The sequence below is a fragment of the Pseudochaenichthys georgianus genome, chromosome 7 (assembly GCF_902827115.2).
Source record: "Pseudochaenichthys georgianus chromosome 7, fPseGeo1.2, whole genome shotgun sequence".
Taxonomy (NCBI): Eukaryota; Metazoa; Chordata; class Actinopteri; order Perciformes; family Channichthyidae; genus Pseudochaenichthys; species Pseudochaenichthys georgianus.
Window position 1 is genome coordinate 10,866,627 of NC_047509.1, and position 24,015 is coordinate 10,890,641.

At 41.9% G+C, this 24,015-nt stretch overlaps 3 protein-coding genes across 11 annotated transcripts in view; 2 read left to right on the top strand and 1 right to left on the bottom strand.

Moving 5' to 3' along the window:
- Positions 1–12,700, top strand: part of LOC117450053 (bridge-like lipid transfer protein family member 3A) — a 56,879-nt gene extending 44,179 nt beyond the window's left edge. For both annotated transcript variants that reach the window (XM_071203736.1, XM_034088044.1), the window contains exons 8-21: positions 1,735–1,915; positions 2,022–2,108; positions 2,956–3,126; positions 3,782–3,924; positions 5,237–5,378; positions 5,653–5,846; positions 6,321–7,516; positions 7,692–7,876; positions 7,963–8,090; positions 8,208–8,358; positions 8,744–9,003; positions 9,179–9,287; positions 9,412–9,503; positions 10,169–12,700. In XM_071203736.1, coding sequence (XP_071059837.1) covers positions 1,735–1,915; positions 2,022–2,108; positions 2,956–3,126; positions 3,782–3,924; positions 5,237–5,378; positions 5,653–5,846; positions 6,321–7,516; positions 7,692–7,876; positions 7,963–8,090; positions 8,208–8,358; positions 8,744–9,003; positions 9,179–9,287; positions 9,412–9,503; positions 10,169–10,285 — 3,156 coding nt within the window. In that variant the 3' untranslated portion in view covers positions 10,286–12,700. The remainder of the gene's footprint in view (positions 1–1,734; positions 1,916–2,021; positions 2,109–2,955; positions 3,127–3,781; positions 3,925–5,236; positions 5,379–5,652; positions 5,847–6,320; positions 7,517–7,691; positions 7,877–7,962; positions 8,091–8,207; positions 8,359–8,743; positions 9,004–9,178; positions 9,288–9,411; positions 9,504–10,168) is intronic.
- A 226-nt stretch (positions 12,701–12,926) lies between these two features.
- Positions 12,927–22,452, bottom strand: taf11 (TAF11 RNA polymerase II, TATA box binding protein (TBP)-associated factor). 4 transcript variants are annotated; one of them, XM_034087717.2, is made up of 6 exons: positions 22,279–22,452; positions 14,289–14,493; positions 14,073–14,200; positions 13,882–13,969; positions 13,701–13,797; positions 12,927–13,569 (listed from the first exon to the last, which is right to left on the bottom strand). In XM_034087717.2, the coding sequence occupies exons 2-6, from the start codon at positions 14,457–14,459 to the stop codon at positions 13,439–13,441; spliced, it is 615 nt and encodes a 204-aa protein (XP_033943608.1). In that variant the 5' UTR covers positions 14,460–14,493; positions 22,279–22,452; the 3' UTR covers positions 12,927–13,438. The 4 variants fall into 4 exon arrangements, with proteins under 4 accessions (XP_033943608.1, XP_033943609.1, XP_071059838.1 ...); XM_034087718.1 differs by lacking the exon at positions 22,279–22,452 and adding an exon at positions 16,050–16,133; XM_071203737.1 differs by lacking the exon at positions 22,279–22,452 and adding an exon at positions 15,241–15,392.
- The window catches only part of LOC117449822 (ankyrin repeat and SAM domain-containing protein 1A), a 75,971-nt gene continuing 68,229 nt past the window's right edge, over positions 16,274–24,015 (top strand). For all 5 annotated transcript variants that reach the window (XM_034087714.2, XM_034087713.2, XM_034087711.2 and 2 more), the window contains exon 1: positions 16,274–16,457. In XM_034087714.2, the coding sequence (XP_033943605.1) occupies positions 16,279–16,457 (179 nt within the window). In that variant the 5' untranslated portion in view covers positions 16,274–16,278. The remainder of the gene's footprint in view (positions 16,458–24,015) is intronic.

Consider the following 24,015-nt stretch of genomic DNA (forward strand, 5'->3'; position numbering starts at 1 on the left):
GGCTATAAATCTGATTTCTACTGATTTCTACATTTTTCTTAATTCCCAAAACTATAAAGCTGCAAGGAAACCAAACTACAAGAGAAATTACACATTGACATACAAATGTAGAATCTCTTTTGATAAGCACCTTATTGTCTCATTATTTAACAATCCAAGGTTGTTAAAATATTGTCACGTTTTTAACTCAAACACAACTATTCTGTAAATAACTGACTTTAAAAAGACAATTCTACAGATATAAATACATGTAAAAGCAACAAAAGCTTGGTTCTACATTCTAAAGCAGGGGTGGGGAACCCTTTTCCTCTCAAGGGCCATTTAAATTTTTTCAACATCCTCCGAGGGCCGTACAAATTATTGACCTCTGCTTAAAAATCACAGCCCATCCATTTGGCCTTTCTTTCATGCTGTGCAAAGAAAAAGCAACCTCTTAATCCAGATATCTTGCCATGACTCCCGCATGCATCCACGTGCACGGTTGTGGCATGACCACCAAACAGAATGATATGGACACAAGATGTGTGCAAATGTATTTAGTTTCCTATCCATGTGGACATGATTTAAGTCCAAGATTTTTTAAATATTGAAGTTAAAAGCATCAATCTGGTGCACTTTGAGAGCAACATGAAGAGATCTATGGAAACATCTCTCAACACCCATATGAAACAGAACTGTAAACAGATTTACTTTTTCTTTATGGATATTTTACAAATCACTCTCCTTTCAAACTGTGTTCTTGTTTATTAATAACAACTTTTCTTTACTGTCATATAGTATTTTATACCCGTTTACTTTATTATCTTGTTTTTTGATAACTATAATGATCATATAAAGATGTGCCTTTACCTCACTGGTTGTAGAAAAAGCTTCTTATATTCGTTAGCATAGCTAGCTAACCAGATGCTAATAGCAACAACGTTATTGACTGTATGATCAGAATGACAGATGAGCAGATCGCCACTGGGCTTTCAACTAAAGACACAGCCCTGCAAAAACTGCGGCATGTGTACGGCTCCTTATCCTGCGATTTTTGAAGTCGTTGCTCTCCGGTAGAACTGCACCCCTGTCAGACGTTAGGCTCGTGTTGTGTTACATTACATTGCATTTAGCTGACGCTTTTATCCAAAGCGACTTACAATAAGTACATTCGACCAGGAAGACACAACCTTGAAGAAAACAGAATCATAAAGTACATCAGGTTTCATAGAGCCAAGTATTTAAAGTGCTACTCAACTGGCTATAGATAAGCCAGTCCTTTATTAGTATATAAGTGCTCTGTTAGCAGTTCTTTGTCAGTAATTATATCGCTCGAGGTGTTCAAGGACCATGCCCGTTGCCAGGAAAAAGAGGCACTCACTTGTTTAATTATTTTGCGGTCTAGATTTCTTTACATTTTTTCTTTTTTGTGTGTGTTTATAAATTACCTCGAGGGCCATACCAAATGGTCTCGCGGGCCGTATACGGGGGCCGAAGGTTCCCCGCCCCTGTTCTTAAGTTATAGTACTATAAATAAAAGAAAACGAAGCGTATTAACAGATAACAGACAGTATTATTATAACAAAACAAAGACTTAAATATAGTTGCTTCAAGCCTATTTCTAGATATGTTAACTATATATTATAGTTGTAACTTGTTTGTGTTTCCCTATATATTTCTTTTTGCAAGATATTTTTTCCTCATTTTTGTCCATCATCTTGATTATTTAGATGTTTGACCTCCTCTCTGTTTCAGACCGCTCCTCCTTCTCCTGGCCTCCACAACCTGTGGACAGAGACCCCCCCTGCCCCTGCTGGCCCCCCCAGCACCACCAGTCAATATTTTGATCTCTACGATGTTAAGGAGTCTTCTTTCCACACCTTCATTTCCCGATTGGACCTACACATATGCAACGACAGCTCTTCATTAGATGACGGTTAGTTGGAAATAGCTCGCCATGTGCCAAATGATCACATATCCTTATTGAATTTGAAGGATAACGTCAAGCTGTTTCCTGTCACTTATCATGTGATCTCTCACAGATGAGGCTCCCCCACCGGGCCTGCAAGGTGCCATGCAGCTGACATTCAGGAGGCTGGGCTTTGACTACTATCCCGTCCACAGACCGGGTGAGTGTGAGGGAGCTTTTCCACACAGTTCACCCAGAGGCCTGTCCTGCTCCCACTTTATCCACAGCATTCATTCAGGACTAGCTTTAGGGAGGATTTTCTACTCAAGCGGACTAATTGCCTGGGAGTGCGCGCCCTGCCATTATTCTCTGTGGAATTCCTCCAGTGTAGAATGTGGAGCAGCTGCGTCGCCTGTGGAGCCGATTATGGTCAATTAACCACAGACCACAAACCTTTACTAAGCTATTTGTTTGATTAAGAATTACGGTCTTTGAATATTAAGTAAAGATTTATGCATATACCAACCCAGGTCAGTTTTATACACATGTTGTATACTTATCCAAACATCCAACTTTGAAAAATGGCCAAGGTTGTTGACAAATGCAAAAGAATGCACTCTAATTTACAGGAAGTTGCTGATACAGAAAAAGCTATTCTACTTTCAATTCTTCCGGATACTTTTTAAATATAGTGTTAGTCATGTGTAACATTTCCTTGTCAATTTGTTTTAAATATAGTCCTTTTTATCCTGTTTTAGTAGACTAAAAGGCTCAGCATTCTGTTACTATTTTGTTCAAGTTTTACTCAATGAAAACTGTTTAAATTGTTCTTTATAGTCATCAGACTATATTTTATACATTTGACTCATTCTAGTCTACCTTAGTTATGAACTTGTTCCTTTCACCATGACCTACTTATGGTTGTTGTTAACCCTAATTTAAGTATATGACAGACCCTGGTACATGGTGAACAATAAACAGTGAGTCAGGTTTTTGTTCAGAAGAAATGAGTTTGAAGCCTCGAATGGTGGCTGAATCGAATCCTTGTTGTTTCCTCTCTAAATCAGCTGATGGATGTCGGCACTGGGAGCGCTACAGTGGAGCCATGGAGGCTCAGGCTCAGTGGGCCGGGAAACTCCTGCAGGAGTACCAGAGGAGGGTCCAGGCTGCTGGGATCCCCGGGCCCCACTCTGAGCCCCCCCAGCCCAACAAGGACTCCCCCGCAAAGACAGTACGAGGTATGAGTAAAGAATTATAATGTATCAAAGCTTAAAGGACTCAGATAAATTGCACAGATCTACATGATTACTTGTATTTCCTTTATAACACAAGAAAATCCTACCTCCTATAGTGTACTCATATGTACTCGTATTATATATAGAACAGTCTATATGCTGGTCTATAGTGTATACATATTTATATTCCTGTCTATAGTACTGTTTATATTATGAGGTCTATATTATTTCTACCTTATTTTTATCAAACTGTATACTATTAATAGTGCTTACACCTTTTAATGCTGATAATACTGTATTTACTTTAGCTGTCATATTTATATACTTATTTTATACATAGGCTTGCCCTTCTGGTTAGACGCTAACTGCATTTTGAGTCCTACTATTATACTCTGTGCAATAAGAACAAACGTGAATGTAATTTAATTAAATCTAAAAGAAATACCACAAAGTTACCACTATTGAATTATGTACCCATTTCCAACAAATCTACAGATGACTCAGTAACCGCACATTTTTTATGATAACAAAGAAACGAACCGTAACCAGTAAAAGTATTTCTCAATGTGTGTCATGATCTTACCGAGCAGCAGACTTGCTCTTTGTAAATGTGTCATTTCTGACTGGAAGTGATTTCTCCCCCACTCTCATTCTTCAGATGGTCAGTCCAGCCCTAAGTCGGGACCCTCCCCCTCTGAGCAGGCAGCAGGCAGGACCTGCACTGCTCCTTCAGGGTCCTCGCTGAAGAGGCTGCGCTCCTGCTGCGTGGTGGTCAGGGTGGACGACGTGGACATTCACCAGGCAAGCCTAAATGAATTATCTGATTAGATTGACCTGCTCCAGACCAAGCCTTACTTCAATAAATGCACTGAGGGGCTTCTGTTCTTCAGACATAGCAGTCAGGCTGTATCTTTGGCCAAGGCTTGACCTCGACTTACATTCAGAATATTTTAGTGACGACAAAGCAGTGAGGAATGCTATTAATACTATGGAAACAGGAGTTTACAATCTTACAATTCTTAAAAAGATCCAATCCGCATCATGCCACAGACTGGTGGATCCAATAACAGGGACATATCAGCAACGTCCATCAGCTCTTTAAAAGAATGACGTCACCATACGTTTTATACAGTCAAACTGGTTGCATTTATGACATAACTGCCTACAGTTAACATGGAAAACATGAAGAGTTTGTGTGTAAAGCAGGTATTGGTTGATTAATTGCTAAAAAACACTCTTTACAACTCTTTGCAGTGAGCATGCTTAATATCTGGCCACAATCATTATCAAGATGAGGCCTAATTGAGATCACGATTGGACAAATGATAACTTTTGAAAAAAGATGTGTGTGTATACAACTGGCTCTCTTCCAAAACCGTAGCTCCATGGTAAGCTAGCTGACTAACACAAGTGTCATGTGCCGCATCACTTGCAGTTAGCCCACCTGGGAAAAACCAGTGCCAGGCATTTGCCTGACAGGCCGTACGGAGGGAATAAAAGTCTCCTCTGTTCTGCCCAGCTATCTAATTTGTTTGATCAGATTGCTGCTCTGTTATATTGATGTGATTATGTGTAAATGCATCAAATTGCCCCTCTGGGAAACCTTTACAATAGATTGAGCTGTACAAACAACCAGCCTTGATATATGTTTTAGCCATGCCCCTTTCTTCAGTCAAATACATCAGTAAGAAAAGAGAAAGTCTCTCCACTTGGCTGCTCTGGTGTTTTCATCTGAGACGGAGAAACCCCCAGCCTCTTCAGATTACACTCTCAGTGGTTCTGCAATTTCACTTTGGACATTTTCGACTTTTCATCATGAAAGAACGTAACATTTCCAGGTCTATTTAAAGTCAAAGACACTTGTAGTTCCCCTTTTTAAAGAACAAGAGCCCCCGGGAACATTTTCTATATGCCTTCAGTTTATGACAGGAAGTCACTCATGTCCTAACTCAGGAGGTTTAGTTTTGTTATGTGCAACATTCCTTTGTTGAGAAATTGAGTTCCTTTTTTCCGTTTGTTATTATGTTCTGAATGAAGTAGATTTACCCCAAAACAAATCCCATATTTAGTTATATTTACACAACTGTTCTAACTTCTACACATCCACATGCAGGTGTCTACAAGAGGCCGTCAAAACAAGAAGACCCGGTCCTTTTTATCCTGCAACCGTAAAGCCCTGCGTTTACCAGACAACGTACCAGCAATTCATCTGCAGTTCACCGAGTACTACTTTCCTGACAACACCAGCTTTACAGGTATTCTGCGTTTGCATGTATTTAGCCATATTTGTTGTGTTCTCTCTCAAGTTTAGATCTCTTATAAGCATTGTATGTTCGCTGCATTTAAATGTTTGTATCACAGCACAACCCACCTGTTATAACAAATACAGTATTACAGACCTGTCTGTTTGACCTTGTACGTAATGTTTTTTTATCAATTCATCATGCATGTGTGTTTGCAAGTTGACAACATTTTCTGACAAATTGGACTTTATTGCCATTGTTTTTTTCGCTTTTTTTCCTCTTCCAGTGCCCACCTCGAACCTGTATGCCCAGCTGAACGGCCTGCAGCTCTGTGTGGACCCAGCCAGCGTGCTGTGGATCAACCTGTTCTCCAGGGGTCTGCTGCACACCCTGGATCAGGTCAAAGCTTTCTACCATTTGCAAGACAGCTGCAAGGCAGAAGAGCATGTAGACGTGCGCTTGGATGCAGCTCAGCTCAAGGTGAATACACACTGCACTGTTTTATATATTGGTCCCTCACTGTGGGGAGGTACCCCTCAACAAAAACAGGGCTATTCTAGCAAAGAAATAATGGAACGAGCTCCCCATCAATATCAGGACAGCAGAAAGTTTACATATCTTCCGCCACAGAATAAAACCCCAGCTGTTTTGCTACTTTGGCCATAAAACACACAGAAATAATTGTAGCATTTAAAGGCTTTACCCCATTTAAAAACGAATGCACCGGCACTTACAGCGGTTTGGCCTATTTAAAGCGCAAACACCTGAATGTTTCTTGTTGTTCTGAGATGTATTTTTGGTCATTAATTCCAATTATGTTAAGCTAAATGAAATGTAAAAAAAAAAATATAGTTGTTTAGCCCTTTTTTGTCTGATGATTAGTTGTTTCATTTCAAATAAACTGTACTACCGCCTGTAAATTAAAGTGAGATGTTGTTGTAATCCTTCCTATAGTTAATAATCCCCTTGGACTCTTCCATATTGGACCACCCGGAGCGCCCGCAGTCCCTCTCTGTTACCGTCCCCCAGATGGTCCTCAGCAACACCCGCCTCTGCCCTCACGGCTCCAGAGCGGACCTGAACAGCACCTTTGAGAAGTTCTCCAGCTGCCCTTTCTTCCAGCACACGCCTCCCTGCCCTTACCCCAGGGACCGGAGTGCCTTCCACCCCCTCCCCTCCACCTTCCTCCAGCACTCTCAAGACACCGAGCCTCAACCTTTTGACAGAAAGCAGCTACGACCCCAAGATGTCTGGTCTCTCAGTCTGTCCCGTGTGACCCTAGGTTTTGACGGCGCCCGGCGATTCCCCAAAGGCAGAACACAACATTTTGTTGAACCCTTCGCCGTGTCTGTGTGGATGTGTCAGCCCTCTGCCTTCAAAAACGGATTATCGTCGTCGTCCTCCTCCAGCCCCAGCCTAGCCCACCAGCTATCATCAGAGCAGGAAGAGGCTTCACTTGCCTCTGTGCACTTCCTGGCCCACACCATCACTCCAGTGAAGATGTGGCTCAACCACTACCAGTATGTCGCCCTGCTGAGGATGAAGGACTCCATGGCTCGTTTGGGGGGGGAGTTAGGCCGGGATCTTCGAGATGTCAAGCAGGCTCAAGGCAAGAAAACAAAATCTGCTACAGTTTGTCTTTCCCTCCTGGTGGACTCAGCAGAATTGGGTCTCCTGTTGCCACCAGCGAGCACAGAGCCTGAGGAAGAAGTCCCCCACACCCCGGAGACAGACAGCGGCAGCATGACAGACTCTGACATCTCCCCCACCCATCACTCCGCAGTGCTGGAAGACAGCGGGTTAGAGAACGGCGTCTCCTCCATCAACACCGGCTCTGCGTTCGATCAGGACGAACAAGACGGGGTGGTGGAGGAGGCGTGTGAAGCCGTAGAGGAGGGGGACGGTTTGACAACAGAGAGGGACATCCACGTCCTCTCACCGAGACACTCCCCCGCACTCTCACGCGACCCGTCCAACTTCAGCCTGGAGGGAGAGCTGTCGAGCGCCATCACCGTCACCAAGGATGCGACCAAAGACGCCCTGAGTGCCTCTCTGGACCTGACCAAAGGGGCCTTTTCAATGACAAAGGACGCCTTCAGCATGCTGAGTCGTGGCACCGGGATGAGTAAATTGTTCAGTCCGCAGGCAAAGTAAGTCTCTCCTGCGGTGCTGTTGGCAACATCATGAGTGTTTGTATTTCTGGAACCCATACTGTGCGCAGCATGCTTTTACTGGCTGCCCCTTAACGAATGTGTGTGTGTGTGTGTGTGTGTGTGTGTGTGTGTGTGTGTGTGTGTGTGTGTGTGTGTGTGTGTGTGTTTATAGGGAACTGGTCCAGCGCTCGGATGAGTCTTCCCCCTCCCTGGCTGCCAGCCTGCACCGCCAATCCATGAAGCAGTCGCCTTCCCAGCATTCCTTTGATAGTGCTATCTTAGATGGCAGCCTGCCTGACGAGAACCTCTCTGTCGACAGCGATTTCAGCGAGCATTTTGTTGTTCTCATGGACTCAGGTGCTTAAAACACTGGCAGGTTTCCAAAGCAATGTCCCTGAATCACACAGGTCACATCTATTATAAGCTTGTTATCATGTTTCCAGAGTTTGGGACGGAGTCCATGCGCCCCAACAACACAGGCAGCCGAGGCAGCCCGGGCACAGAGGGGGGGTCATCAGCCGACCTCAGCAGCTCTCTGTCCCAAAGCATAGAGGACGTATCTCAGGATATGGTGGGTTACTACGCTCTAATCTCAAAAGTATAATTAATACCTTATAACGTATAAACATTGATTTGAAGTATAAATCCAAACTGTTTTTAAATGTGACGTCATGTGCTGTCGTTACAGTCCTCAGTGTTGCTGCTGGTGCTGAGCGGAACAGCCTGCACAATGGAAGTAAAGGGAGAAGACCAAGTAGTGGCTGTCGAGGCCCAGAATCTGGTCCCGGTGCAGATGGGTAATATCAGAGTATCTGACCTGCTGGCTGGCCTCGTTCAAGGTAACTGTGCTGTTTGTTTCCTAAAAGAAAAAAGTCTCCAATATTGTCTTTGTTTTTCTGTCTTATGAAACCCTTTTTTAAATTAAACTAATCAGTGGGTTGCTTAAATAACTCTAGGAAAGCCTATTTTTAGATACGTATTGTACATCTTTATATATTATCTTATCTCTGATATGAGATTAAATATCGTCTCTGATTTTGAATGTTGTCATTTAGCATAATTGTTGTTTTACTGGTTTTATATGCTGATTTACAAAAAGTGAACTATGTTTCTAAACGTACTAGACTGTTCTGATGGTTCAATTATTGATTTGACCCAAATAGTAAATCTTCTTGATCAAGTTGTAATATGAACATCTGGTAAAGTGTCCATGTGGTTCTCCAGCCCCAGTCTTACCACCCCAGGACCGGCCCGGTGTGAGGGGCTGTCCTGTGGTGTGCCTGCGAGCAGAGATGGGACCCTCTGCAGCCCGACACTCAGGTCAGGCCGAGACTCTGGGCTACATGGAGATGAGAGTGCAGAACTGCAAGGTGGAGCTGTTATCCTCCACAGTGACTAACATCGGTCCTTTCCTGGAGGACGAGTTCAGCGCTGACAGTCCGCCGATGAAGTTACACATGAGCAACATCACAGTCACTTTGAAGGTTCGTTTGGTTTAATGCAGTTTAAGAATATTACCTATTTGATTATTTCTGATGATTTTAGTCTCAGTATTTTAAACACATATTAGATGCAAGCAACCTTTTCCCCCCCAAAAAAGAAAATACTTTTGACAGTGTTGTTGTATGTGGTTAATTTTCACTTTTTTATTTCTTATAGGACGATAGCCCTAAAATCTACCCTACAGCGCCTCAGCCCGTCCCAGCCTCATTCAATGTGGATCAGCTGCTGCTCGAGCGCTGTGAGGACGGCATGATGAGGCTCAAAGGTGAGCTTTCTTTCAGCATCATGAACCGTAAAACCACAAACACTCCAGCTCACAACATCTGCTGAAAGATCTTCATAGAAACATGAACAGAAAGTGATCTTTACCATTTCCTCTCTGCTCGCAGCTGAAGGTTCAGATCCTAAAGCCTCAGCCTGTGTTCCTGTGGCGGCCCCCGACAACCCAAACTGTTCCTACTCTGTTCAACAGCAAAGCGAGGTAGGGGAGACCAAGCAGTTTCATATATGTATAGATGTACTGTTTATGCTTTGATCTATTGTGTCTGTAGCTAGGGGTGTAGCCTGGTAAGTTTTTTCCCCTAGCCGGTTAGATAAAAAGTTATACTTTTACCTGCATATTTCATAAACAAATTACCTTACCAAAAATCAAGCCTCTTAAAAACAATGTTAATGGTGAAATATTGTTTTGTATTTTAATGTATCTATCAAATTTGTCATCTTTGGTCATTTTGTTTCTACACACTGAAAAACACACTCATAGGAGGTTTAATTGACAATTTGGTTACTATTTCCACACTCTTTAGTTTAGGAAGCTTACAAAGCAGGACCTCTGTATTTAGTAGTATCAGTTTTATGATAACAGGGTCAGGTGAAGATATTTAAACTTCATCTGAATTACAGTTTCTACTCATGTTTAAATCAGTCATAATCATTCTGTCTGTTAAATACATCTGTAATACTGGTGTCCTGTTGCTGGTCAGCTCTAACACAGAGAGGGGTCAGTAAACAGGATAGTGTAATGTTGCCTTACTTACACCTGTTACTGTCCAGCAGAATCTGATATCGGCCCACTTGGCAAGCAGTATGTTGCCAAAATGTTCATGTGTGGTCGTTGAAACTAACTGATCCAATGATCTGTTACAGAGACAAACTCTGGAGTGCCAGCTCTCCGAGGCCCAGGCCGCTCTCACACAGGCCCTCGGCGAGAGAGAAAAACTCCTTCTGGAAGTCAGGAAGCATGACCCCGCGTTTACTTTTTGAGCCTCTCTTCTGTCTGTCTGTCGCCTCTGAGCCAACTGCATCACTGCTGCTGCTGAGGAACAGTGATGGGATGCATCGGGCTGAATGTCAGGAACCAGCAAGAATCATTTAAATCTGGATGTTGGACATGTTTGAAAAGAAGGTGAAGCCAAGTTGTGGCAAAACAAAAGAGCCTGTATGACAAATACTAAAAGGACAACTTAGTGAGCTTACTTATAGGTATATTATACCTATAGGCTATTTTTTAATATGGCAGTTTAAATTAACCTTACTGCTGTACTGAAGACAAATGATCCTGGTTATCTCTCATCCCAGTCAGTGTGGATAGTAAAGTCATTGTGTGGTTTCGGTGTTTGTCACACAGCATGCAAGGGTAAATATCACCAAGCTTTAATTATCTCCGGTTAAGTATTTGTGTTTTGGAAATATTAAGTTGATCACATGCCAAAACCTCCTCCTCTCTGACACTGCCAGACAGCTGCAAGTCCATGAGTCGCTCCCATTTACAAAACACAACTTAATGTCAAGCATGCTTTGTGAACCGTGCTAATTTACACAGCACATTTACACATACACCGTCATAAAGCTCAATAGACTTAATCAAGTAGATTACCTCCGTTAGATGTGAGTTCCTTTTCATTTAAAAGTATTATGACGATAGTATCAACTGTTGTACATGTGTTGTGATAGATAGGTAGGGAAAACAATGCACTTTTTCTTTTTTAAGGAAGCAGAACAACACTGCTTTCACTGACACAGAAATGCATCTCTTTCCACCTCGGTTGCTTTTTATAACCACCAAGGTGGCATGGTAACAGGCTCTTATGAAGTTTCACTGTGCTTAATAAGCAGGTTGAACCATTCCCCGGTGTTATTTTTCTTTGAGTTGTTTCTTTTGTATTGTGAAGCCTCTGAGCTCTCAGGGCGCACAGTAGCTCCAGTACTGTAACAGGGTTAGTCTTTTTACTCCAACACTATGGTTTAACTAGGTTATGTACTGTATTATAACTACATCTACCAGAGTTATAATACTAATCTACTTATGTTGTAGCTTGCTAGGAAACAACTGCTAGTGTTTTCACCTCTGTGCACATTTGTCATAGTATAGTGGTCATGAACTAATATGTGTATATTTTTTTAGATTTCTCAACAAGTGCTTTTTTGTTACACCAGAGTTACTTTACAGTGTATTGAAGCCATATCAATCTAAGACAATTAAGTTTGAGTAGAAGACGTTGGTACCATAGAGGTTGGTACTAGTAATGTATACGTTATGTGAATGACCAAATTCACTGCAGGGCATATTCTTTTTCGGAATGTAATCCTGATCTGCAGGATTGTGTCAGGCCAGTCATCAAATGTTCAAACTTCTTTTCTATGCATAACATCTGTTATATGCATGGATCAAAAAGACTCCACAGTACGATATTCAGTGTACGAATGCTTTCATGAAAGAAACCTGTCGGCTACAGTTTCTGTTCAAGTGTTCTATTGTTACATCAGTGGTTTAGCATTTTGCCTGTGGAGTTATAATTATCTTTTTTTATGGTTGCATAGCTGTTAGTCATCTTTCACCATTTCCCACTGTGTGCTCGGGAGACCTCTGGTGGCTGAACTGGCCTGAGCATTCCCCATGACAAACACTTTCCTTTCTTAAACATCAGAGTTGCCTTGCAAGCTATGAATGACAGATGTGCATTTTTACAGAGGAATGTAAAAATATTTAAGCAATAGGAAGTCAGCTTTGGTTCAACCAAAAAAAAAAAACCGACAAGAAACCGACTACATGTCTTATGTGACATTCTTCACTTACAAATAAATGATGTACTTACTGTCTGCCAGGTTTAAACTGCATGAGCACTCATCCTATTTTAACTATCAGTGTAAGAAAGCAGAGATACTGCTGTTTATCCTCAGAATAACTTTAGTTGTGATCTTCTCAACTTTGATGTTTTTGTTTTTGCATGGCCTTAGAAGACAAAGATACAGTGGTATGAAGTTGAACCCGGGCTGGATGTAACGTGTAGCTTTAAGGTTAATCCAGTCTCCTCTGTCAGGCTCTCCACTGACAAACTGGTGCTCTGATTCCATCTGCTCATAACCATGCAAAAAGGAGAAGGACAAAAAGTGAAGCAGTCACTTCAACCAAGCAAAAATGTTGCCAGTGAGGGAAAATGCATGTACTGGGGTGATGTTGCATAGTTTATGCATTGTGAGTTACTTGCACTTGTGATACATTCACTGGAAATTGCACTTGTTTTGATGTATATCAGTATTTCTGACGGTTGTGTAGTTACATTAATTTTGTATTTTCTTTATCACTTAATTGAGACTAATATAAGATTGGTTCTGTGAACTAAAGCTAGTATGTGGAAAATATTTTGAAAGTGTAAGAATAAATGATTAATTTCTGAACACTTTTCAATTGTGCCTTTTAAGTTTGAATAGAACACTCATGTTTCCATGTAAAGAATATCTGTTTTCACTTTTGCGTCATCATAAAATATGTACCAACTTGTACGTTCAAAATCTCACTAACTCAAAAATAAGTTTAGATATTTCCAAATAAAACTGGAAGCATTGTTTTTTCAGTATTGTGAGACCAACTAAATACATTGAGATTCACTGAATGATGGCAGTCAACTACTAACAAAACCTTTATTTTCAAATGTCAATTAAAAAAAAGCTAAATAAATACCAAATGTGTCCTATAGATATAAAAAGAAAAATACACATTTTTGAAGTTCCAACTAAACATTTATTTGTGAAACTAAGGAAATTCACTGTTGGCAACACAACTTTCTCACGAGAAAACCTTTCTCCAAAGATCCTTAGTTATTAAAATAACGAGGCAAAAAAACAAACTGTATAAAACACACTGTATTAACAACCATAAACTTGAATATAATGTCACACTCGTTGCACTGTTTTGTATGATGTGTCAAGCAGAGGTGAATAGACAAGTAATTTGTATTGACCATTCTTTAACACTATTGTCTGTCACTGGTTTTAACTCTGGATAGCTAGAAATGCTCAGTGTCTATTTGGCTGCAGTATGCCTACAGCTTTATGACAAGTCTTTCAGAAGCTATGGCACAACTTGTTTAACTCGCACGCATGCTCCCCATACGGTACATTGAAAGCAAAGACGCTTCAGTTGAAGGTAATTTTTTTGAACTTGGTGTTGGGAATCTGATCTCGAGTCTTTAGCCTCCTCACGGCTTCTCTCATGTGTTTGGGCTGAAGCGGTGGTGTTTCTCCCCACTTCTCACAAACATCCAATGCTGTGAGGACAAAAGATAAACTGTTTAACTACATAATAGTCCAATTTAAACTGCAAAGAAATACAAATAAGAGACATTTATTGACATCTTTCAGCCAATTTGCTATGTACTTTTTGAAGTCCATCACTCACCTTCTTCAACAATTTCTCCAGCAAAAACCTTGGAAATACCAGACATGGCAATCACCACATTCTGGGACACTGATGATCCTGTTATGGACTGGATCAGCTAGAAAATTAAAATAAAACATTAAGCCATTTATGAACTAAATTCAGGGATTTAAAAAAAAAAAAGGTCAGTGTTTATAAATACCCTCTTAATAGCCGCCTTAGGGAAGGCAGAGCGTCTGTACATCTCATAGCGATTCAGCTGCTCTTCAGAAAAGGATGACACTAAAACTCTGTAAGACAAGAAGAACAGGGGCAATGTGGTGGGGTGAACTCGTATGTGACAATGTGTTATTTATTTTTATCAGAATGATCCGTTATAAATCCCAGCCTTACTGCATCTTTTGTATTTCATCCTCATCAACCTTTTGACACTTTTTTTTCTTCTCTGGTTCCACCTTCAGTCTTTTGGAGGAAGGTTCGCCAGAGGTTCCTTCTTCCTCATCTTCCCCAGCTGCCATTTCCTACACAGTGAAAGAGAGTATGGTTAGAGCCACTTAAAAAAAATGAGACGCTACTTTGTGAAAGTGAACATTGACTTGTATCACTTACGGATTTAACATCCTGGTCGGACTGATCTTGCGAAGATGAGTCTTTGTTTTCATCTGCAGCTTTCGATGTGGAAGGTCCATCCTCAGTTTCATCTGATTTATCATGCTCCTCCTTACAAGAAGTTATTCTCTCAGATAAAGCCTCAGGTTTGATCCGCGCAGGGTCGGCCATGATCACACCTTACACTGGTTGACAACTTCAGATTCTGTAAAGTAAATAAGGGAGTTTATTTGGTGGAATATAAGTATGTATTGTTTACAGCGACTATACAAACATACAATGTCCTTATATAATGTGATGCATACTGTATATGTAACTACTCAACGGTATATTAACTAGTTAAAATGAGCAGAACCTTGAACATCTACAGCAGTATAATTAAACATTTCACATTAATGTACTAGTATCATTCATCTAAAAACATCATATACAGTGAAATTGTAAAGCAATGACAGGGACCATTTCACTGCACTGGCACTTAAGTAATGTATGTCATTTAGCTGATTATACTGTATAATAGTTTAAAATTGTGATTTAAAAAGGCAGTTATTTTACTTCTAGAGGAGCATTCACACAGCCTTAATAGTACTTATATACTCTTTGCACCTCTGTTTATTAGTTGGTTGCCAGTTTGGCTAAAGCTAGATAGCAATCGTTTTGGTTTCTATAGCGACTCATCTGAAGTATTGAGCAAGTGCTGCCGCTTGATTAAACAGTTTTCACGATAACTCAACTGAGAAGCCTAAAAAAAAGAGTATACAGGTATGGTTTAACGAATAAATGTGTGTAAAATAAGGATGAAAACACGAATACAACATGCACCTACCCTCTGTGCAGCTAGGCGTCAACAAAACAGCACCAACAGCCAAGCTAACGGTGGAGCAAAGTTAAGCTAACGTTAGCTTAGCAGCTAACACACAGCAAATTCATTACTGTAGTCACAATTAATTACATTTAAGCAAATCCAGAGCAATGATGGCATCAGGATGCTAGTTTTCTCGGCGGTAGCAAATATAGTTGTGTTGATAGCATTGCACCGGGTTTCCGTTTCCGGTTTTGAATGAACTTTAAAGACACCGGCAGCGGTACATAAAAACACTGAGCTAAAATGTCAAACATGCGATGTTTGTTATGTATTTTATTGCCGTTTTTTTATTGAGTTAAATGATTTAACAAACAATTTTACAACAGCCAGTTAAATTGTATACAGCAATGTTGTCTGTGTGTTTGCTGTCCCTGTTTACACCTTAAACATACTATGGTTCCCACCATGAGGGAATTTTACACGGGGTTTATTTCAAGCAAAACTTCTACCTATTGTTGAGATTCTCATCAGGTTCACAGTAGTTACATCTGGGATACTATATCATTTAAGAGGAATACAATTTATAATTGATGTTGACAATTTACAATAGGCTACATGAGAGTGACTATTTGTAAATAATGAAAAGGATTGGTTTGGAAATTTGCTCTACACTCTAGATGCGACAGTAGAACAGATATCTCAAACACTGGATGTATATTATCCCTGTGTATGAGCACTAGGGGCGCCATCTTGCTTTAGCCCATCCACCTTCACTATCAATTAGCTAGGGCGGGGGGTGCTAGGAGTTGCATGCCTGTGTGTGTGTGTGACTGTGTGTATGTGTGTGAGTGTGTGAAGCATTTCGGATTGGAGATGCAGAAAGAAAGGGCAGTTTCAAGGAAGTGACGGACGAGGCTCAGGGGACTGGTCAAAGGAAGTTTGCTTGATGGTGGTACCGTGCTGCTGAACGAAACTTTCCCCCCTTGAGCAGCAGCGGCACCGTGGATCGGGACGGACGGATCCAGCGGCGGAGGGAGCTTTTGTTTCCTCGCCACACGAGTAGCACTGAGGAATAACTTGAGATCGGGAGAAGACTGGGATCGCAGAAGAATTTTACTCCGGCAACCAAGCCCCCCCCTTTTCTTCTCTTCCCCGCGCCTCCTCTGATTTTTTCTGGGATCCGCGATGGGGAAGGAGCAGGAACTTCTGGAAGCGGCGCGCACGGGAAACCTGGCCGCCGTGGAGAAGCTTTTATCCGGGAAGCGACAGTCCGCTGGCACTAGCAGCGGTTCGTCTGGGACCGGGGGAAGCGGCACCAGCGGCGGACACGGAGCCTCCTCTCATACCCTCTCCAGTCTGCTCAGGTAGGCTCTGGAACCAGGAAACACAGTCGGATATAACCGAATGGGAGACAGCCAGTAGTGTCGACCCTGTCAAATAATGCCTGATCAGTTACTATTATAGCCTATATTGAAGTATGTGATGTATCCTTGGGTATTTACGCAGCGTAATGCTGGTTTTGAATTGCCAAACAAACACAACCTAAACCAATCCAGCGCAGGAGCAGCGACATGCTTCTTTGTTAGCTCGCAGCCAGCTGTACTATACAGTATTGTGCAAAAAATACCTCGTAGGCAATGACGCAACTAAAATACAGACATCTGCAACAAAACAGCCCCCTGGTCTACTTAAAAACTAACACACATGCATTATTAATTGCTTACATACAGTCTAGACCTGAGCACTGGTGAAAATGGAGTAGAGAGACTTGTCACAACCACATTTGCATTATCTTAAGCGGCATTGTTTTCATATTTGCATTGTTCTAGACTGAAAACAATTTCCTTTCTACAGCTGTATAGTTTTGACCTTGGTAGATTTAATTTTTAGCCACAGGGGGGAAGCCCTAGTGAGGTAGACCTTTTGATGTGGGCTTTCACTATAGGTAAGACCTACCAGGCATGCAAGGTCAGGGATATTTAGCTGCTCTGTAAGGGCTTGTGATTTTCACTATGGTTGTTGTCCTGCTCACTCCTTTCTTTGATAAAGGGATTTCTGATGTAGGCGATTATTTAGGATACAAACTATTGCCAATATACAGTGCCTGTCACCTGTGCACAGTCTGTCAGTATGTGCTTCAATGCAAATGCTTTACCTGTTTGGTGGTGCCTTCTAGAAAACAGGACAACTTTCAACAAAATAGAAGACATTTGTGGGGTTTTGGTAATGGATATGAGTCCCTGTTTGTTTTTACAATGAAAGATTGCATAAAATGCCTCGCAGTGTTATTGGGAGGAAGCTTGTTCTGGCCTTTTTAAATGCACCATCCTTCTTAAATGTGTGCAGAGGAGAGCTGCTGGGTGATATTAAATAATAGGATGGAATGAAAAGGATCTGATAAGGTCTGAGTTTCATTTTATTCTGCAGATATTATCTGAATTATAGGCTTACCAAAACAGGATGGTTGGTTTTTCCCTGGGCTGAAACATATTTTCTGAAAGTTATATAGTTCCATAATGCATCCATAGTTGAAACGGTAGTGTGTTGTGTGCAAAAACCTTACTTCATAAAGCAAGAGGCTAATATATATCTGCCTATAGATACAAATGAAATATAGCTCATTGACTTATGGCCAGGCTTAGTGCTGCATGTCAAAACCGGCTTCTCTGAACCCTTATTTAAATGCTGAGCACATGCAGGTGCCGGTGCATCTGTCAATCATACTATAATATTGCTCCTCTGGGAGCCCGGTGCCAGGCACCTTCATTCACGAGACAAGTGTAATGGCAAAGCTTGAGGTGATGCATCGCTGTGTTACTTAGTGCAGACTGCACAATGTACTCAAGGTAATTACATTAAACCCGTCTAATCGGAAATCCAATTCAGGGATGTCATGCAGTCAAGGCTGGCTCTGTTTCTCCCTCACAGATCTGTGGGCGGACTGAAGAGCCCGTTGTCATCTATTCTGACTTGAGCAATCAATGTTTGGCAATGATAGCGCCGAGAAATTATTGGCTCGACTTTGCAGGAAATGAACTACTGGTGTGTAGATTTAAAAAGCCTGTTGCCTGCAGACACCTGAGCGTCTAAGACATACTGTTAGAATATATCTAGTTTTAAGATTTAGTGACCACAGGACACCCTGGGGGTTTGTTGCTATTGCGTATGACATTTGATTTAGTCTGCATGATAAAAATGTCAATACGTTGCAGGACATCACACTGAAATACTACAGTGGGACAGGCTTTCGGTTGGTGGGTGTGTCTGTTTCTCCTTTACCAGAATCGCTTTGTTTCATGTTCATCATCCATTGTTGGAAAGAGGGCCTGTAAATCCTGTCAGAGGAGATTTGATCTGTAGGATCTGTCTTAGTTGTAACACATCAGGGATAAAGGGATAGGCACTCCACTTTATTACAATCACTTTAGCAACCATTTTTGCAATAAAACATATTTGTAATCTGTAGCCTAAATAGTCATTTAAGACATGTTGTTTCTTGTGCAGGCATAGTAACATATTAGACTTTATTTGCAGAATATAGCCTAGTTAATTAAACTACCTGTGTTTATTGTGTAGCTCGAACACCATGCCATGACGATGAATAATTGAGCCGTATCAATTTCATTACAATTCATTTGAAGGTGTGTTGTGTATGTTTCCCCTAGATTTGTTGCGTTCCTGCTCTGGAATGGGGTGCATGTCAAGACCTGTGTTGTTTTTGTAACCAGGCAGTCGTACAGCTCTGCTCTGAGGAATGTCTACTTTCCCAAGAGGCTGCATCCCAGCGGTTGCCATGGGATAGACACTGACCCCGGCATGTTTAACACCACCGCCGCCCCAAACATTTGTTCCGTGGGACTCCATTATCACCAAAATGATCTGGGCGGGGCTCCCTGGAGTGGAAAGGTCACCGTGTAACCTTTATAGTGGCACTGTGTCGTTGAAGCAGAAGTAAAGTTGATGAGTTGAAAGTTTTTGTTGGAATTATCTGGGCCATACTGGTATCTGTATTAGGCCCTATTTCAGGGCATGCGTTTGCTTTGTTTTCATCTCGATTCGGGCTGCACAATGTATCGCAATTTTATCAGAATCACAGTGTTGGACCAAAGTCTAAACATGAAAATATCATTCTGAATGAAGTATTTTTGGAGCTTCAGACTTAATACAAAATCCTTGTTTGTCTTTAAAAAAAACAATGATGCTGTCTTAAAAATGATCATTCCCTCTAATATTGCAAATCCAATCACAATGCAATATATGTCAAAATAAGTGCAATTAGTTATCTATTCATAATCATGCAGCGCTACTCCCCAACATAGTTTTTGCTTGGCCCCATGACCCGTTTTGATCCCAGTGGTCTACAGGAAGAGTTCTTCTCTAGCACTTCCTGGATAAGGTTGTCCAAACACGGACAGCTGCTTCGGTCAGACCGGAGGTAAGACGGGTCCCTGGCAGAGAAAGTGCCGGCCCACTGAGGGGAAATTAACCGAGGAATGCATGGAGTTCTGGACAGACGCTCTGAGAGCTTAGCCAGATGAGGACTCGTCTCCCAGCTCCACAGCCACGTCCTTTGTCCCACTGACAAAGCGTGGAATGGTGTCTTTTCATATTCATATCAGTCCCAAAGACCATTCTGGGGCTTTCTGTACCTATTTAGTTTTACAAAGAAAATCGAGCTGTCATTTGGATTGACCTGAACCACCTATTGCAGTCGAGTGTCTTACTCGTCGAGTCTGCTGTGTGGGGCTTTTGCAATATTTGGTGATAAAAATCCGCTTTAGATATTCACATCCTCTTGAAATGTATTTTCTCCCCAACATGTGATTCCTTTCTCTTAATGCTAGCGAGGAAAGCATTTCTATCAGTGTGATGACTTGGTCAGTATTTTAAGAGGCTTAGGCAGGATTCCAGATCATTCCATCCCATTACATCCACAATTTCTGGCTCATCCCAGGCAGACCCATGTTGTGTGACTGGTGTCAGCCGAAGGAAATATCCGCTGCACAAAAACAAGCACATCCTGTCCCTATTTTTTTTTTTAAACAAAATTTCCCTGGAGCTTCTGTTATTGTGCATGTAGAATTCAGTGATTGTGAAGGTGCACTGCAGGACCTCGGATGGAGTGTTTGCAGATGACAGGCACACAGCGGGAATATGACACCCTCAGTCTGTAGCTGGGTTTTATAGTAGCTTTCATGCAAACTGTGTCACTGCCTGCTGCTCGTGCAGGCAGACAGCGCTAACAAGACACTTTCTATCCCGTTTACAGTAGAGAGCCTCTGATCATTCCTAGTTAGCTTAGGGCTGGGCAAACAGCACGACTGGCAGTGACATTTCATCAACTGTGACCTCTGAACTCAAAGAAACCATAGCTGGTTCAACCCAGGAGGGAGCAGTGATGGCTGGAAAATCTAACACCAGCATGTAAGGGTGCATTCACACCTAATAGTCCGTTCTCTGGTGCGCACCAGACCACAGTTTGTTACATTGTTTCATTTTTCAGAAGGTTCGGTTTGCGTTCACAGCGAAACTCAAACGGACTATACACTTTAAACACAAGTCATGTGCACGGAAATGCTGTTCAACCATTGGTCAGACATTAAGGGGGTAAAAACGCAAATCCCGGCAATTTCTACCGGAGCCTCCGCCATGGAGCATCGGCACTTTCGGCAGGTTATTCTCATGCTGTTGTTAATCTGGAGATCAACAGACACTAGCGGCCCGCGCATATGATTATTTAAATCAGACAACGTCCGTTAAAAAACATTATAGCACATACACAATGAGACGTTCTGCAGTAAGGAGGTGCGTTTCACCGACGACAGGTGTTCTTACTGACAAACATTTGGACAGAACCTACCTATGTTGCTGCAAATGTATTATATTTTCAATTTACACACGTCATCTTTTGCACGTCTGTCCGTCCTGGGAGAGGGATCCCTCCTCTGTTCTCCCTGAGGTTTCTCCCATTTTTCCCTTTAAACTATGGGTTTTTTCCGGAAGTTTTTCCTTGTACGATGTGAGGGTCTAAGGACAGAGGGTGTCGTATTGTCATACTGATATTCTGTACAAACTGTGAAGTCCACTGAGACAAGTGTAACATTTGTGATATTGGGCTATATAAATAAACATTGATTCATTACTTTCATGTAGGCCTAGTTGACGGAGAATTTTTACTTAACCAAACAACCGCGGATGTCTTGAAAGAGTCTTTCGCTAAAGATTTTGAAGATATCCGCGTTCTTGTGACACGTAAATACTGCGCTTCCTATGTTTTGGTGCGGACTGCGTTCACACCAGCAATGAAGCGCTCCAGAGTTCACTAGCAAGCGCTCCGAGACCACCTATTTTAGCGGACCAGAGTCCGGTTGTTTAGTTCACTTAAGAGGTCTCAGATTGTGTTCACACCGACCCAAATGAACCGCACCAAGCGGCTAAACGCACCAGGGTTCGATTCAACCGGACTATACAAGGCAGTTGTGAACGCACCCTTAGCATTCCTGGAGCATCTGAGTTTGGGATGCTCTGCTTTGCGCGTTATGTTTACGGCCCATGTTTGTGTTGGGAATCAGGCGGAAGGACACATTAGTAGCTGTGATGAATTCCACATTATGTCTATGTGGGTGTGGGGGGGAATTGGCAATAATGGACACATAAAGTGCCCTTAATAGCATGTAGCCGTCTTTAATTGAAGCTAATGATTGTAAGATAAAAAAGGCTTTGTTAATGAGTTTTGTTTCTGAGGAGTTTTTGGCAACTTAAGATATATCCTGTAATCATGTCAAACAAGAATGATTTTACCAATTATTGGGCGTAGCAATACACATTTTTATCTCTTGGTTCTCTATTTATTTATCTATAGTCTCCATCTATCTGTGCTTCCTGTGTGAAAATAAACAGACCTTTGCTTATGTATGACTAAGCACAGCAATGCAAAGACACACCAACAGTATGTGTTCTTGTTTATGTAAACTCTGGTTCACCCCACTCGCTGAAACCTCTATAATAACAAATGGACAAATGGAAAAGATAGGGCTGCTGTGGTTGTGATGCATCTTTGGGTTTTGTTGTTTGAACCCATTTGTAGGACGAGGTACCACGGTGAGCAGAGACGTCAGCCCCCCCCCCCCCCCTCTCGCCCTGTGCTGCCCTATGTGTGTTAGCTGGTTGTTAGCAGCCACCTACCCAGACACTTTCATCCGTCAGGCTTGCTGGCTGGCGTCGTCCTTTCTCCCCCTCTGCGCTGCTCTCAGCAGTCTTCTTGCCCACCTGCTGGGCCCACGCCAACCTCCACTCCACCTTCAGACTTCAAACATGTTGTACTTGGAGCCAGAGTAATGGTTCTGCTGCCCTCAAAATGTTCAAACGGGAAACAAATGATCCGAAATCCCCTTGCTTTGATATTAGTGCAAAGTCCAGACATGATAGCCTTAGAATGACTAAGCAGATTGACCACAGACTAACTGGGAAACACACAAACTTTCATAATCGTGCAGCATATCACCATCTTACAGTCTTGAACACTTTATAACAATCTAAAACATTTCTTTGTCTAAGAATGATTTTGCTGATAAAGTTAAAGAGCAAACTAGTTTTTGCCAAAATCTTAAACCTATTAAACTAGATCAGACAGATGTTGTGTGCTTTTTTAAGAAGTAGGTTGTCAACATAACAAAAAAAAACTGCCCATCCATCTGGCAAGATTTCAGTAGAAAATGCACATCGGCATTAAGTAAAATGCTCAGAGGACGCCAGTGAAGTCTGTGTCGTTGTGCTGAGGCGTCTGCTGTCGGTGTGGGAAATGCCAACTTGTTGTGAAACAGGCTGTGATTGATCCCTTCTTTTCTCGTTTCATCCGATTCTCCCCGATTACTTTTCTTCTATATTCATCCCAACCTTTCAGCCTGCCAGCACTGATTTTCAAGCCCAATCTTTTTGATTCAGCTAGAGCCCATTGGACTGGTCTGATATGTGGGAATTCACAGTTTCTTCACACCTTCTGTTGCCACACAGTCGCGCTTTGTAAATCTCCCTATGATGTGTTATGAGTCATGAAGACTCAATCAGGCTTTAATTATTAAAGCTTTTAACTGCAATCAAATTGGAAAAGGAGCCTCCATATCGCAGTTTTTAATCAAATGTGTTCTTTTCCTTTATAACTTGTTAACTAGTAGTAGTCGTAAAGAAGATTATTATGTTTTAGTAGCTCCATGGCATTTTATGGGATTGTTAAAGGTGGGGTAGGTAATTTTGGAGAAACCAGCTTGAGTCCGCTAGAATTTGAAAATACACAACCGGAAAAAATCTGCCACTTCCTTACAGAGCCCCTCCTCCAACATACACAAACGCGCACATGACCAATGAGGGCAAGAGATAAGTTTGTGCACAGATGGTAGGCTGACAGGCAGGTTGGCCATCCAGTTATTTTGCCGGGCCAGCTAAAATGATTGGTCGTGCTTTTTACAGTACTACGGCTTCCACAGATGACATTTTTTTATGGATTTGTTGTCAAAGCACTTAAGATATTCATTGCTATTCTTTCACACACACATACGAGTATTGGGCCGAGGGCGACAGCGTACTTCCGGTATCCGCCATTTCATGCGAGGTGCAAGCAGAATATCATAGTATATTGCCTTAATCAATATCTAGTAGGGCAGAACGATATACCGTGTCATGGCGATAACCGCGGTATGCGCATGCGCGGTATTCACACCGCAGGGACGTGCGGTTTTTTATTAATTAAAAAAAAAAATGCTAATGCACTTTAGCACAGAATTCAAAATAAAGATACCCTTATTACTTGTCGAAACTGCACATACAATATATCCGATTAAAGCTGAGACTCCACAGATTATTTAAGTATAGTATCTAAGCGATCTGAACTCGGACAGGAGAAGCAAACACAGACATCACAACACG